Source organism: Buteo buteo, chromosome 4 (genome assembly GCF_964188355.1).
Source record: "Buteo buteo chromosome 4, bButBut1.hap1.1, whole genome shotgun sequence".
In the NCBI taxonomy this organism is placed as follows: domain Eukaryota; kingdom Metazoa; phylum Chordata; class Aves; order Accipitriformes; family Accipitridae; genus Buteo; species Buteo buteo.
In genome coordinates, this window is record NC_134174.1 from 20,494,924 (window position 1) to 20,507,662 (window position 12,739).

Here is a 12,739-nt window from a genome sequence, read left to right on the forward strand (position 1 = left end):
CTGTAGTTCCCAGCCTGAAACCATACTTCAGGCTGAAGTGTAAATTACGGCATTAAAAATACACTGCATTTACAAAAGCAACAGAAGGATGAGGAGAGAAAACTGGCTTGTTTGAAAGGATAAGAGAGACTCAAATAATTTAATTTAAAACGAAAGTTAATATCCAACAGCTTTGGTGAGAAACTGTAATCAGCTGCTCTACACTAACCCTCTCCTCACATGGAGACATTTGATGGATAATCTATCCTGCAAAAGGTGATAAGCTTTATGCACTGGTCAAAGCATTCAGAGAAAGCCGAGTGTTACTCAGTCCTGCGTTTCCTCATCTTTTAGATAAACGCATAAAATAATTCTTGTCAACGTAAGAGATGTGCTCTTGTCATATTAACAATCTCACAGCTTCCTTCTTCCTACTCATGCCTGCGTTCCTCTCCCAGCTTCAGTTATGTGTCACTGTGGCAACTACGGCAACTGGTTACAAGAAAAAGTGAAAACAATATTTTTGGTGACTAACTGTGTGGCAGTTTAACATAAGAAAGCCAATGAGAGATAATCAGCCACTTTTCTATTAATCATCACTAGCCGCCCCACAGACCATACATGCTTTTTTAACCCCACAGATATCATTTTAGTATTACAATATATGAAGACTTCTATAGCATCTCCCCATTCTCAAGTTTTCAACTTACAAACTGGAGACAAAATTTCCTTAAGCAAGTATGTGATTTTGCCAGTATTACTATAGTAACTCAGGCAGAAGGAGCTTAATATGAAAATTGGTAAGATTAAGTAATAAAAAATACCTACTGAAACCAATCACTTTTTAAACATGAACTAAACCTAGTATTTTAATTACTATACTTGTCCAGAGCCTCCAGGTTCATAGATTTGTTATTTTGCATCTTCCTTTATCCAACATAGCTGTATTAAAGGTACATGCAAAAGACTAGCAAAACTAAAATATACTCTGTAAAATTCTATTTAGTACCACTAAAATACCAGTTTCTCTTGACCTACAGCAATACCCATAAACAATCAAATGATGTTCCACTTTTCTGGGTGAATAAAATATCCCTATTTTCCAACTCAAAGATGGCAGATATGTTTGTCAGAACAAAACATAAAAAATCTAAATTGAACAAGCTGTAACAAAGTAAACCGAGTTTCAAGAACATTTGAATATTCAAGCCTTGCTCAGCAAAGTTCCACTGAGTATACCCAGACTCATAAAAAAAGCAGGAAATACACAAAAATTACTTACAAACTATTATAGTAATTCCAATTACACTAACTGGAAGAGAATCAGCAGAAAAACAGAATAAAAAACTATGGAAATGTCTATTTTGGGAAGTGGAATTAATTCTGGGGCCTTGCCAACTCGTCCTCCTAGCCCCGTACCCATAAACTTCAGCTTCTGAAGATTAGAAAGCCTGCTTGGACAGATCAAGCCCTACTCTTACCACAGAGAACCTTTGGCAGCAGCTGCTTATCAAACAGTGTTTGTAAAACTCGCCTTTCAATATACCTTTTTTTTTTTTTTAAACAGTGGAGAGAGACAGTTTTGTCGCTGTGTCTGTATGTTATCCCCTCCCTCAATAAAAAATTCAACTTACTATATGATTTCTTAACTAACCCCCCCCAAATCAGCTTTGAAGACAACAAAGGTAGAAGAATAAGTATATAGAAATTAGAGTCCATTTGCGTGTCTTTATTTGCTTTTGAAAAAGGATAAGCATAAGGTTTCTTTTGTAACTCGCCAAAGTCAGTTATGTACCCAAGACGGTACATACCAAATCCTGAAAAGACTGACAATGATTTAATTTAAACCTCTGTGCAACAAGTCTGCAGAATCCCCATGTGACAAAGACACACTTTCCTAATTATAACTACTTTCCAGATTTTGTACTGAAGATTTGACAAAACACTTCCCTCACTAGTCTAACACAGTGTTTAATCACCTTCACAGTTATTCCTTTTCGTCTGTATGTTTTAAAATTCTAGCTATTGAATTTGCCTTTCTCTGCTAGGTTGAGAGTCCAACATAGAATCACAGTGTCATTTAGGTTGAAAAAGACCTTTAAGATCATCAAGTCCAACCGCAAACCTAGCGCTTTAACTACTGATACCTTTTCTGAAACCTGTAAGTCTCTCCAGGTTCCTATTCTTTAGTCTATATTTACTGGTATTTAAATAGTATTTGGACTCAACATGTAGAAAACACTTTTTCTTGCTTCACATGACTCTGAAACCAGGCATCTATTTTTCTACTTGAGCAAACAGCTTGTAAGATTTTTCTTAAGACAGGAAAGTAGCATTGAAGTTCAGAGTTAAGAAATTGCTATGTTATTTCAGTCAATTCTCCATTAGTTACAACAGGTTACTTTGTTCCTATTCTAACAATTATGTTTGTGGTCTTCCAAACCTTTGGATAAGGAAAAAACCAAGACAATCAAAAAAGCCCCCACCCTGTCACACTGGAAAACCTCCTTAGTCTTCTCAGAAAAATCACGTGCATAGATTTACTTCTGCCACTTCCTATACATAATACTGAGTCAAGACTTTTCCTTAAAATCACTCAAAATATTTTTCTGTGCTTCTTTTTTTGTAGTAGTTATAGCCATACCACACATGATTTTGAAATCTAATCTCAAAAGGCTAAATTCACATCAGCAGGAGATAATGTATTAATCAAAAATGGCCTTTTTATCTGTAATAAAAGAAATCTCAGTATTTATCTACTAATTTTTGTGCACTCTGTAATTTGACCACTGAATAAAAAACTGCCAGGAGATGGTTCTTCAGACAATGCATTCTGAAAATCATGTTTTTGTACGGCACTTACAGGACACCACACCCTCTAACTGCCACCAAAAAAAGCTAATGAAAGTTCACGTAACTGGTGAAACTCAGAAGTACTGAAAAATAAAAACACATTATTTTTTATCTTCATAACTGCAGTATCACATATAAAATAATTGTGGACCGAAACCCGTAGAGAATGCAGAAAATACTAATTATGCACCCTACAGAAACATCTAATGTATTAAATTCTGTTTTAAGCTTTTTTGCCCTGTACATGCAAAATAAACAGAGAAAAAAAAGAAAATTGTATGTACAACATATTCCTATATCCATTTTGTAAAAAGGCCATATCTAAGTATGAGACAACACTTCTATCCTCTGGATTTTTTGGGGGGAGAATCACCCCTTGGACATCAATCAACATGTGGCTTCTAATATCAGATATACAAGTTTCTTCTCCATTATTTTTACTCAAAATCGAGACCCACTTTTATGACTTAATAAGTCACACTCTCTCAAACACATTAATTAATTCTTATTTAATAAGCCAACCAGAGTCCAGACAAACTAGCTTGAAAATAAAGCTCTGAAGTTCCCCTATTTCATTATTTTTAAATGCCACTGAAGCAAAACTAGTGAACACAATAGTAGCTCTTTTCTTGATTTAGGCAAAATTATTTTTTTATTTAAGCAAAGATGTCTGGATGACATCAGCAGCAGTTTCCACATGTATCAGAAAGGTTGTGAAGTCAATCAATCTTACAAGAAACATCAGTGGATGACTGCTAGCATCCCCTTCCACTTTACCTATATGATTCCATCATCTAATTATTAGGTACAGCCATAAGGCATACCTACATTATGCTCTCCTGTAATTAAAATAAGTATTTCCACATGATTTTGTGAAAGTATACATACATGTATATTCAAGTATAAAAAGCTAACAGACATTAGTCTGGATTTATTCAGCTTTCAATTTTTTTACAACACTGGGCCTAGTAGTTTTTTCCAATGGCTTTTTTTATGCTGATTTTTAAGCAGCATTTCTTTTTCTTTTCCCCCACTTAAAAACTTCCTGAAGGTATTTAAAAAAACCCCAAAACAGTACCCTAAAAAAAAATTAAAACAAATTCCCCAAAGAAACCCACAAGCCACATGTATGATTAAGAAGCATCATCTGTGAATGCAGACTAAGAGTGTCTCAAAGGCCTTGTAAATGTTCCTTTCCACTTACAGTGTATTTCATCACTTTCTGTTAATTTATTTTTCTGGTCCATACTTTATTTTAGAGACAATCAAGATTCCTGTGTTGAGATAACAAGACTACATTTAATTATTTGGTAAGAAAGTTCAGGATAGTTCAGTTGGATAAATCGTAAGACAAAAGGAAATACTGGGTTCTGCCTTGAGACATGTAATAACAGAAATCCAGTTTCACCAGCAGAAGCAATATGCTTCTAACAAAAGCAAAGGTCAACACAGAAAAATCAGCTAATGTGCAGCACATAAATGCTGATTTCTAAAGACAGCTTAAAGTATTTTTTTTTAAGAGTCTCAGCAATTTTTGCTCTCAGTTATCTGCCCACTAACTTACCTACTTTCATAAGGATCTTTTAATTCTCTTTCAATAACATGATGCAACACAACTGATGGATACAACATGGAAAACAAGTGTAACACCTTGTTCCTATGTATTATGAAAGTGGGTCTTCTTTGCTTATTTTTTGCTCTCTGTACAAGTATTATATTTCAAATGTTTTCTTAATTTCAGACACTACAAACATACCGTGTAAAAACCAAAACTAAATATGAAAGCAAATATTTATATACTTTAAAATATCTGCTTCCACTTAATAGAGCAATACTTGCATGAACTGTATTTTAATAAAGCACATTACACCATATCTCAGTGTATGTTTTGAAACTACTGAAGATTAAATATTTTATATCACATTCAATTTCGCCCCAAGTACATAGCCACAATATCCTAGTTTCACAACATTTTTAAAGAACATGGATATTGACACGGGCTTTGCTTTTCATCAAGTAAACACATTTTAAATGCCTCTTTTGACACACAAGATCAAGAGACTACACCAAAACGATGTTATTTGAACTGAAGAATCAAGCATTCAAAAATAAGAGAAACCAGAGAGTTTTCACAACTAACACTGCAACTCTTCCCCTTTGTGTATCCATCCTATTCATTGGATAAGGCAGCTGTTATAAAGCACAAGGATGAGCAGCAACAAGGAAAAAAAAAAATCCACAAGAAATGGAGCAGAGCCAGTACAAGATAACTAACAGACAAGAAGCTAGATTTAGATTGTCAAGTCAGCCCTTCAAGTTAGGATTTCCTAACTTGGAAATTCTGAACCTGAAATCTAAATAAAATACTTTTAGTATTTTATTGGGGGGGGAATCATTTATCTACTAGGCAAAATCCAACTATCATACATCATCAGTGGTATATGAACCCTGCAAGGACAAATTTGCCACTCTCTTCAGACAAACTGGCTGCTGGCAGCGGGAGGCCGCTTTTCGGACTACCATTTGCCAACAGGTGCAGGTACTGTCTGTCCCTCCAATACAGACGTGCAGTTTGAGGGAGCGTCCTTCCCCACTTGCCCCCTCATTAACACAGCTGCTCTGAAACTTCCCAGAAACATGTGACTTTTAGACCAAGTTCATTTCTGCCTTTTCAAAAAAAAAAAAAAAAAGCTGATGAATGCAAGCAGTACAATGTAAGCAACTATCTTCAACAGTTTTATATTTCAAGAAAAATTCAATGGAATTTCCTAGTAAAGAGGTAACACGCTTCTGTAGCCAGAAGGCCTGATGCAAATCATATATGCATAAGAGGTTCCCCAGTGGTCCCATGTATTATTCCAAGTGCTAAGCAGGTTACTAAGAAGGCAGCACTGGCAGCACCAAAAACAGAAGTCACCTTAAGGCTCTAACATGACCTACTGCACCTCTGGAAGTGGATACTTAGGTATAGACTTTCTAAAATACCTAGGCAACAGGATAGATAGATACCCAGCTTAAAAAAAAAAAAAAAAATTAAAAAAAAAGAAAAGGCAGGGGAAGCAAGCATTTATCTCTTATCATCAATGGTTAAAAACTTCTCATCTTAGACTCTTAATCTGTAGTTCACGGATGACAGTCTGAGAGGCCATATAATGAGATTACAAATGACCAACAGAATGACACTATCTATGTAATTTAACAGCAAAAAGCTTAAGAGTATAGCAATTGTGTAAGAAATTCTGGTAACTGAGAAGTGTACAGCTCTCAAAATAGTTCAAAGCAGTAGTGTAGAAACCTGACCTACAGATAAGATGATACAGAAATTCATGAGGTACAGAAAGTCATGTAGAAATTATGAAGTATGTTGTTCTACACCAGTCTTTTTAACATATCCTGAACATTTAGATGTTTCTGAAAACAGAATTGTTACAAATGGTGTTATTAAAATGCCCAGTCTTCATTTGTATACACTCACTATCCAGGTAAGGAAACAGCATACAATCCTTCCACTTTAAACTAAACGTAAATGGCAAGGGGGTTTTCCTTGAGCTTCAGCAGGTGTGCTCAGGGGCTGCATCCACCAAGTATTTTCCTCCTCACTATCATCTTCATATTTCTATACTTCTCCAGCTACCAGCTCTAAAGAACCAAATACATGCCAAGGAGACATATAGTCTAGTTGTCAATCATTAAGACATCTCCATGTGTGCCTCAGTTTCCAGAGATGTTGAAAACATGTTTGTTTCAAATTCTTTAGGAAAAAAGCACTAGTGTTTAAACACCAAGCATGTATGTTTCTTCTCTGATAATTTAAATAGCTTCATTGCTCTTCCTTGAGATGTCTGGAAAGGCAAATCATGTTTCAGTTCCAAAGGAAAAAAAATACAATAAAAAACAGATTAGAGAAAAGGGATCATTTAAATGAAGACTGCTGCGAAATGATCCACATCATTCATTATTAATTCACGGGTATGTATTTGACTCTTACAGACACAAAAGTTTTTCTAAAGGAAAAAAAAGAATAGCAAAAGAAAATTAGACAACCAAGATTTGGGTCTGCAGCACAACCACTTTTCCTTTCAATATGCTCTTTCTGTTTTGCTTTTAGTTCAGGTATCAGTTTTCTAGGACTAAGCACATTCACACTATGAAGTACTTAAGCCAGAGTCTCTTTCAGCTGAAGACACATAATTTATAATAAAGCTTAACTTTAAAATAGTTTTAAACTGTACCCATTTTTTACACTTCTGACATAGAATATAGGAACTATACTTGTGTCCAGTAACATGAAACCGAGCACGATCAGAAGAAAGCTGAATCTCTTTGCAGTCTTGAAAAGAAATTTAGTTGTTATAAAAAAAAAAAGTCTTTATATTTCTGTTCCTGGCATCTAATAACATTGTTAAAAAAAAAAAACAAACCTGATGATAATATCCTTTTAGGGTCTGGCTTTTATGAAAGTTACCAATGGAAAGAATTGCCAGAGGTACAACTGAGAACTTACATTCTAATCCTCAACTCTCACTTAAAGTTATTTTTTACTTTGCCTTAAAAATACAAAACAAAACCACACTACACCACCAATCAGAATTGTCCTAATTAAGACAAAGCCCAATTCCTTTATACAAACTCCTCCCTCCCATGGACAACAGTACATGTTTAAATAACAATATTAGTTGCTTACTGTCAACTTAAGCTTTTCTGCAGGGCATCACTAAACAGACATACCATTTTACCAAACAAATCATAACAGAGAACAGCGCAATTGATCTGATGTTTGTAAACACTACACAAGAGCTAAAGGCTGTTCGTCAAAGTCAGTCAATAAGTAGCTACTTGCATTAACAAAACTTATTATGGGAAAGGACTGCAGTCTGAAAACAAGTCCACCACCTGAGACTTAGGAGTCAGCTTTCAAAAAAGCATGGTTTATTTGTATTATTTTAAGAGCCCTCACTGTTTGAGCAGAGTCCTGTCACAGTACAGCTAATGAACCTGCACATGGAAGTATGCCTGTTTTGAGAAAATTCCTAAACTACTGTTCTTAAATCAGCAAGACTTTAATTCAAGGGATAAACGAACACATTGATGTTGTAAATGCTAGAAACAAAACCAATACTCTATAAAGACAAACTTGGGTTTAGTCCCAATAGCCCAATTTTGCATTTCTCAGCCCAGTACATTATGCCTCAAATGTTCAGCAAAGCCAAAACTATCTTTCTACCACAGAGCTTTCTGTCATTGCTCAAATCCCAGAAAAAATTATTTCCACTGTTGAAATGCACAACTCAGATTAACTGAAAGAAATCTGAAGAGATGCTACTGTTCTTTTAAATTAAGATATAGCTAACTGAAGTTCATGCTGAGTTTTTTAACTGCTGAAATAAAGATATTGAAAAATCTTTGTTTTGCTCCAATACTATTACTTCTGAAAACATCACTTGAAACATCCCTGCTTTCTGATGTACAACTTCACTAGCCTCACCAGAACTAGAGCCATCTACCAGCCCTCCCAATCACCACTTAAAATACAAAACCATGGCATGTTAAATGCAAAGAGCAATTTCAGTTCTGTTGTTCATGCTTTATATTTGCACTCACATAACAAAAGCTCCTGCAAGAACTGCAAAAGACAGACTAATATAAAAATCACCTTAAGCAGAACTTCTTACAAAGTATAAATTCGTAAGAAAAAACAAGACTAAAACTCTTTGTCACATGCATTAATTCATTTTTGTTCAAACATAAACGCTTAGTATTACTAAATTTACAGGACACATACTTGATAGCATCATTGAACAGAAGGGCACTTTCATTTCAGGTTCCATGACTAAGAATACATTAGCCACCTAACTTACCATCATTTACTTGCTAACTTTTCTAAAAATTTTGCAAGGTACCAAATTCATCCAAGCCTTGATAAATACTACTGCATTTGCACAATGAAAAATGCAAATTTAGGAAAAACCTGCTGAAAAGTTACTCTGCCCCACAAGGAAAATAATTCTTGGAGGGTTTTTTTGTACTACTTACATAGATCTTACAGTGCAAGTTTATACTAAATTTAGGTGAGACGAACAAGATACAAATCTTATATATGCAAATGTAATTTTCATTTTGGGGCTCTTAAAAAGAGGAGAATAACTTCGGATTCCCAAATTACAAATACAGTTAACCTTGAGCTTGGCCATTTTTTTAATATGAAGGTCAACTACACATGCTATTCTAAATTCAGTGGTTAATTCTCAAAAGTACAGCGAACAACAACAATGGAACACACAACGCGATTTGGTCAAAAAAAAAGTTTCTGAGGACAAGACAGACCATTTACTAATTTCTCTGGGGAAGTTACTGCTTTTTTTTAATGCAATTTCACAAAAGTACAATGTACATAATTTACATTAATCCTCCGAGTATGGCCTTCAAGGAAAGCATACAAGAAATGCACAAAACCTAAAAGTCAGCATCTAAAAGCACTGGTTTAAAATTAAACATGTAATTAAGTAAAGGTTTCTCTCACTTGGATGGTTTGCTTACCTCTGGGGGGGGATATACGGAGCAGATACCGTTGGCATAACTGTACAGGGTTCAACCACTGTTTTCTTGGCTTTTTTTGTCTTTTTTCTGACTTTTGATGTAGACCTAGCAGTTCTGACTGATCCTTCCTTTCTACAAACACCATTTTTGATTTCAGCTTCTCCATAAATATTTAGAGGTCTCCGTGTGCAACCTGGTGGAGTATGTACATCACAATAGGCAGTCTTTTTTACAGAGAATGTTGTCCCACTGCCAGTTAGTTCTTTCACAGGTTCCATTTTCATATACAGACCGGCCTTTTGAGCACACGTCACATGGAATGCAGTATAGCAGTTTGCTTTGTGGCACTGGATGCAGGCACCAACACCTTTCTGTTTACAGAGGTAGCATGTTAACTTCCATCTGGCTGGGGGAATGTTCCTGACACCATCAATTGGCTCAATAAAAACTGTATTGGCAAATCCAACTTCTGGAATCCACAAAGCACACACAACGTGTCCCCAACGATCATCATCAGTCTTTTTAAAGGCACCTCCCTTGTTTGGGCACAGCACACAGTCTACAGGCCGAGAACGGGACTGCAGACAGTGTCTGCAGAGCCACTGGCCCTCAGGTATATATGGCACCCCATAGCATTCCTGATGTACTGCTAAATTACACATATCACAAAACAGGATTACATTGCTGTTCTGACATTCACCATCCATGCATATACAACACACTGCATCTTCATCAATTAAAGACTGATGATCACCCTGTTTTTGGTTCTCACAATAAGACTCTTTTTCAAACCTATCCATAAGGAATTCAAACATATTTTGTGAAACAACTGACACTCCATCACTCTTCCGCTTCTCATTTATTATTTCTAACCACGCATAATCTTCTTCATCCATGTCATACTCAACTTCGTTATCAAGTTCTTCTGCTGACTTCTCAATGAATTTGTAATAAACCGGAGGTCTCCGAGGAGCCGAAGGGGGACTGTATTCAACAATCCGTACTTTTGGTTCTGGAAGAGGAGTTGTTGTAGCAGGTATACCATGTGAGCTTGGAAGAGCTTCATTTTTCTTTTTCACTTTGTTATTTTTATGCCGTTTGCTTCTTAGACAAACTGGCGGTCTTTCACTATTTTCTTTATTGCTGTTGCATTCACTCATTTCCTGGGCTGTAAGATCATCTTCCAATATAATCTCTAAAGGATCAAAGATACTGATCCTATGCAGGCGACCTTCAATTTCTATTTCAACCATTCTTTGAGCTTGAGCGTATGTCAAGGTTTCTCGTGTGGGGGAGTGCTTAATACTGCATGGGGAAGAAGAATGCCTTGCTGCCGATACTCGATGACATCTTCCTTTTCTCCTCATTTGGTAATGTTTACCTAAAATTAGAGGAACAGTTAATATTATGAACTCCAAACATTCATATTAAAATATTAGTTTTATTATAGCAAGAAAAAACCCTTTCAGTTCTATAGCCCCCAACCTATCTACTCAATTAGAAAAAAAAAAAAAAGCCCATCGCCCTTACTTAATAGGATTGCTTATGCCGTTTTGTACAAATTTAACCTAATGATAAACAGATCTCCTAAATAATAGCTTCTCCATGTAAACACAGCTATACAAAATCCTTGATACAAAAATCCTACAGAAGAGCTATCTGTAACACCTCTGCATGAGAAAAAAAGGTTTCAGAAGTGCCACAGAAAAAAAAATATTTACAGTTGTTACATTGTAAGAAAACCTTTTAATACAATATTTCCTAATACCTTAAGGGTGTTTGCAGTTTGAAATTTTTTTCAACAGCTACAGATTACTTTCTCCAGATCCTCCCCCAGAAGAACTAACATAATTGTGAAAGAACAAGTTTTCCCCACATTTTTTTCCAGTGCAATTTGACATAGTCACGTTAACAACTCAATTACTACAGCTATACTTAAAGCTAGAAAACCACGCATACTTCCAAATTTGGCAAGTATGCAGTCTGACAGCCCTTTACTTTTATTTTTCTGAACTCTCAGTAAGCCTATTATTCTTTATAAAATTACAAGAACACAATTGAACTCGCAGTGCCCAATACAGCGCAGTACGGACTGCAACTAGGAAATATTTCACCTATAAGGCAGATTTGACTTAAGAGTGAAAACATGCTCCCTGCATGTAAGTAAGTGTGCATGTACACACACCCTCCTCCCTCAACAGTTTCTTCTCAAAGTAACTGGGGTGGATAAAAATCTCCCTGTCTTTAAATCCAATTCCAAGCTCTTTAACGTAATTTTGAAGTTTATAACTTACTGGAAAAAGATAATTCCACATACCATACTTAGCTTTTTCCCGCCACCATGAAGCACCCTGACTAGGACAAGCATGCATTTTGATCACAAAATTTCTGATTAAAAGCTTCCATACTTAACGCCTTTTGACATTTTAATGTCGGTTTTGTGGGTTTTTTTTCCTTATGAGGGTTGAAAACATTATAAAACCAATGCATAAGGTCAAGTTTAAAAGTTATACCCCCCTCCTTCCTTCTTCCTAATAAATCATTAATAAACAGCAAAATTCAACCTCAGCTAAATAAAAAACTCCTCTTTAATCACTGGCTTAAAATATTATTAGGACCTCACTGTTTTAATTCTGCACTTCAGGTCAGTATTGTGTCTTAGTTAAAATAATGCAACGAGTGTTAGCATGTATTGCCAAAATAGCAGAGAAATATAGAGATCAAAACACAATTATTGTTAAAGACTAGTCTATCTATTTCAGTAAGAAAATAGCAAGGACTGGAACAATTACATAAACTACTCCACATAGGCTGCCTTTTGCTTAGCTTATGATGCTAATCTCTAAAGGTGCACCTTCAAAGTACTGAAGGAACTCCTTTTACAGGAAGACTAAATAATTTAAGCAGCTAGCTTTAAAACTAGTTCTTGAGAAGGTCTGATCTATCTGCTCTCACAAACTGACCCTTGTTTTCCCAATCTAAGCTGGTTTTATTATTCATGAGAGAATTGTGTTGCTCATAGATCTTACTTTGACACAAATAATCCTTAACTCTTACTACTTGTTTTTACAGCATAAGCACAAAACCAGACAACAGTCAGTGTTTAATCATGACAGACCTCTGATCTGCTCTATATAAACAATAGATGAATAAAAAAGGCTCCACCTCTTCAAACAAGTTTGGAAGAAATATTTGATAATTTAATTCTGTAAAACAACACTGGATTAAACCATACTGATTTCTTAACTGCAGAAAAAGTTTAAACCACTGATACTGCTACAGAAGGTCCAATAACTAGAAACAAAGGCATACGGATAATTTAACTGACTTAAAAGTTAGTTCCCAGTTTCACAACAGATTTTATAATTAA

The 12,739-nt window shown here is 35.5% G+C and overlaps 1 protein-coding gene across 11 annotated transcripts in view; it reads right to left on the reverse strand.

Moving 5' to 3' along the window:
* BRD1 (bromodomain containing 1) overlaps window positions 1-12,739 on the reverse strand; it is a 78,043-nt gene that overhangs the window by 50,232 nt on the left and 15,072 nt on the right. For 10 of the 11 annotated variants that reach the window (XM_075024924.1, XM_075024923.1, XM_075024925.1 and 7 more), the window contains one exon: window positions 9,370-10,750. In XM_075024924.1, coding sequence (XP_074881025.1) covers window positions 9,370-10,750 — 1,381 coding nt within the window. Of the gene's footprint in view, window positions 1-9,369; window positions 10,751-12,739 lie in introns of those variants that run through there. The other variant, XM_075024934.1, reaches the window with a different exon arrangement.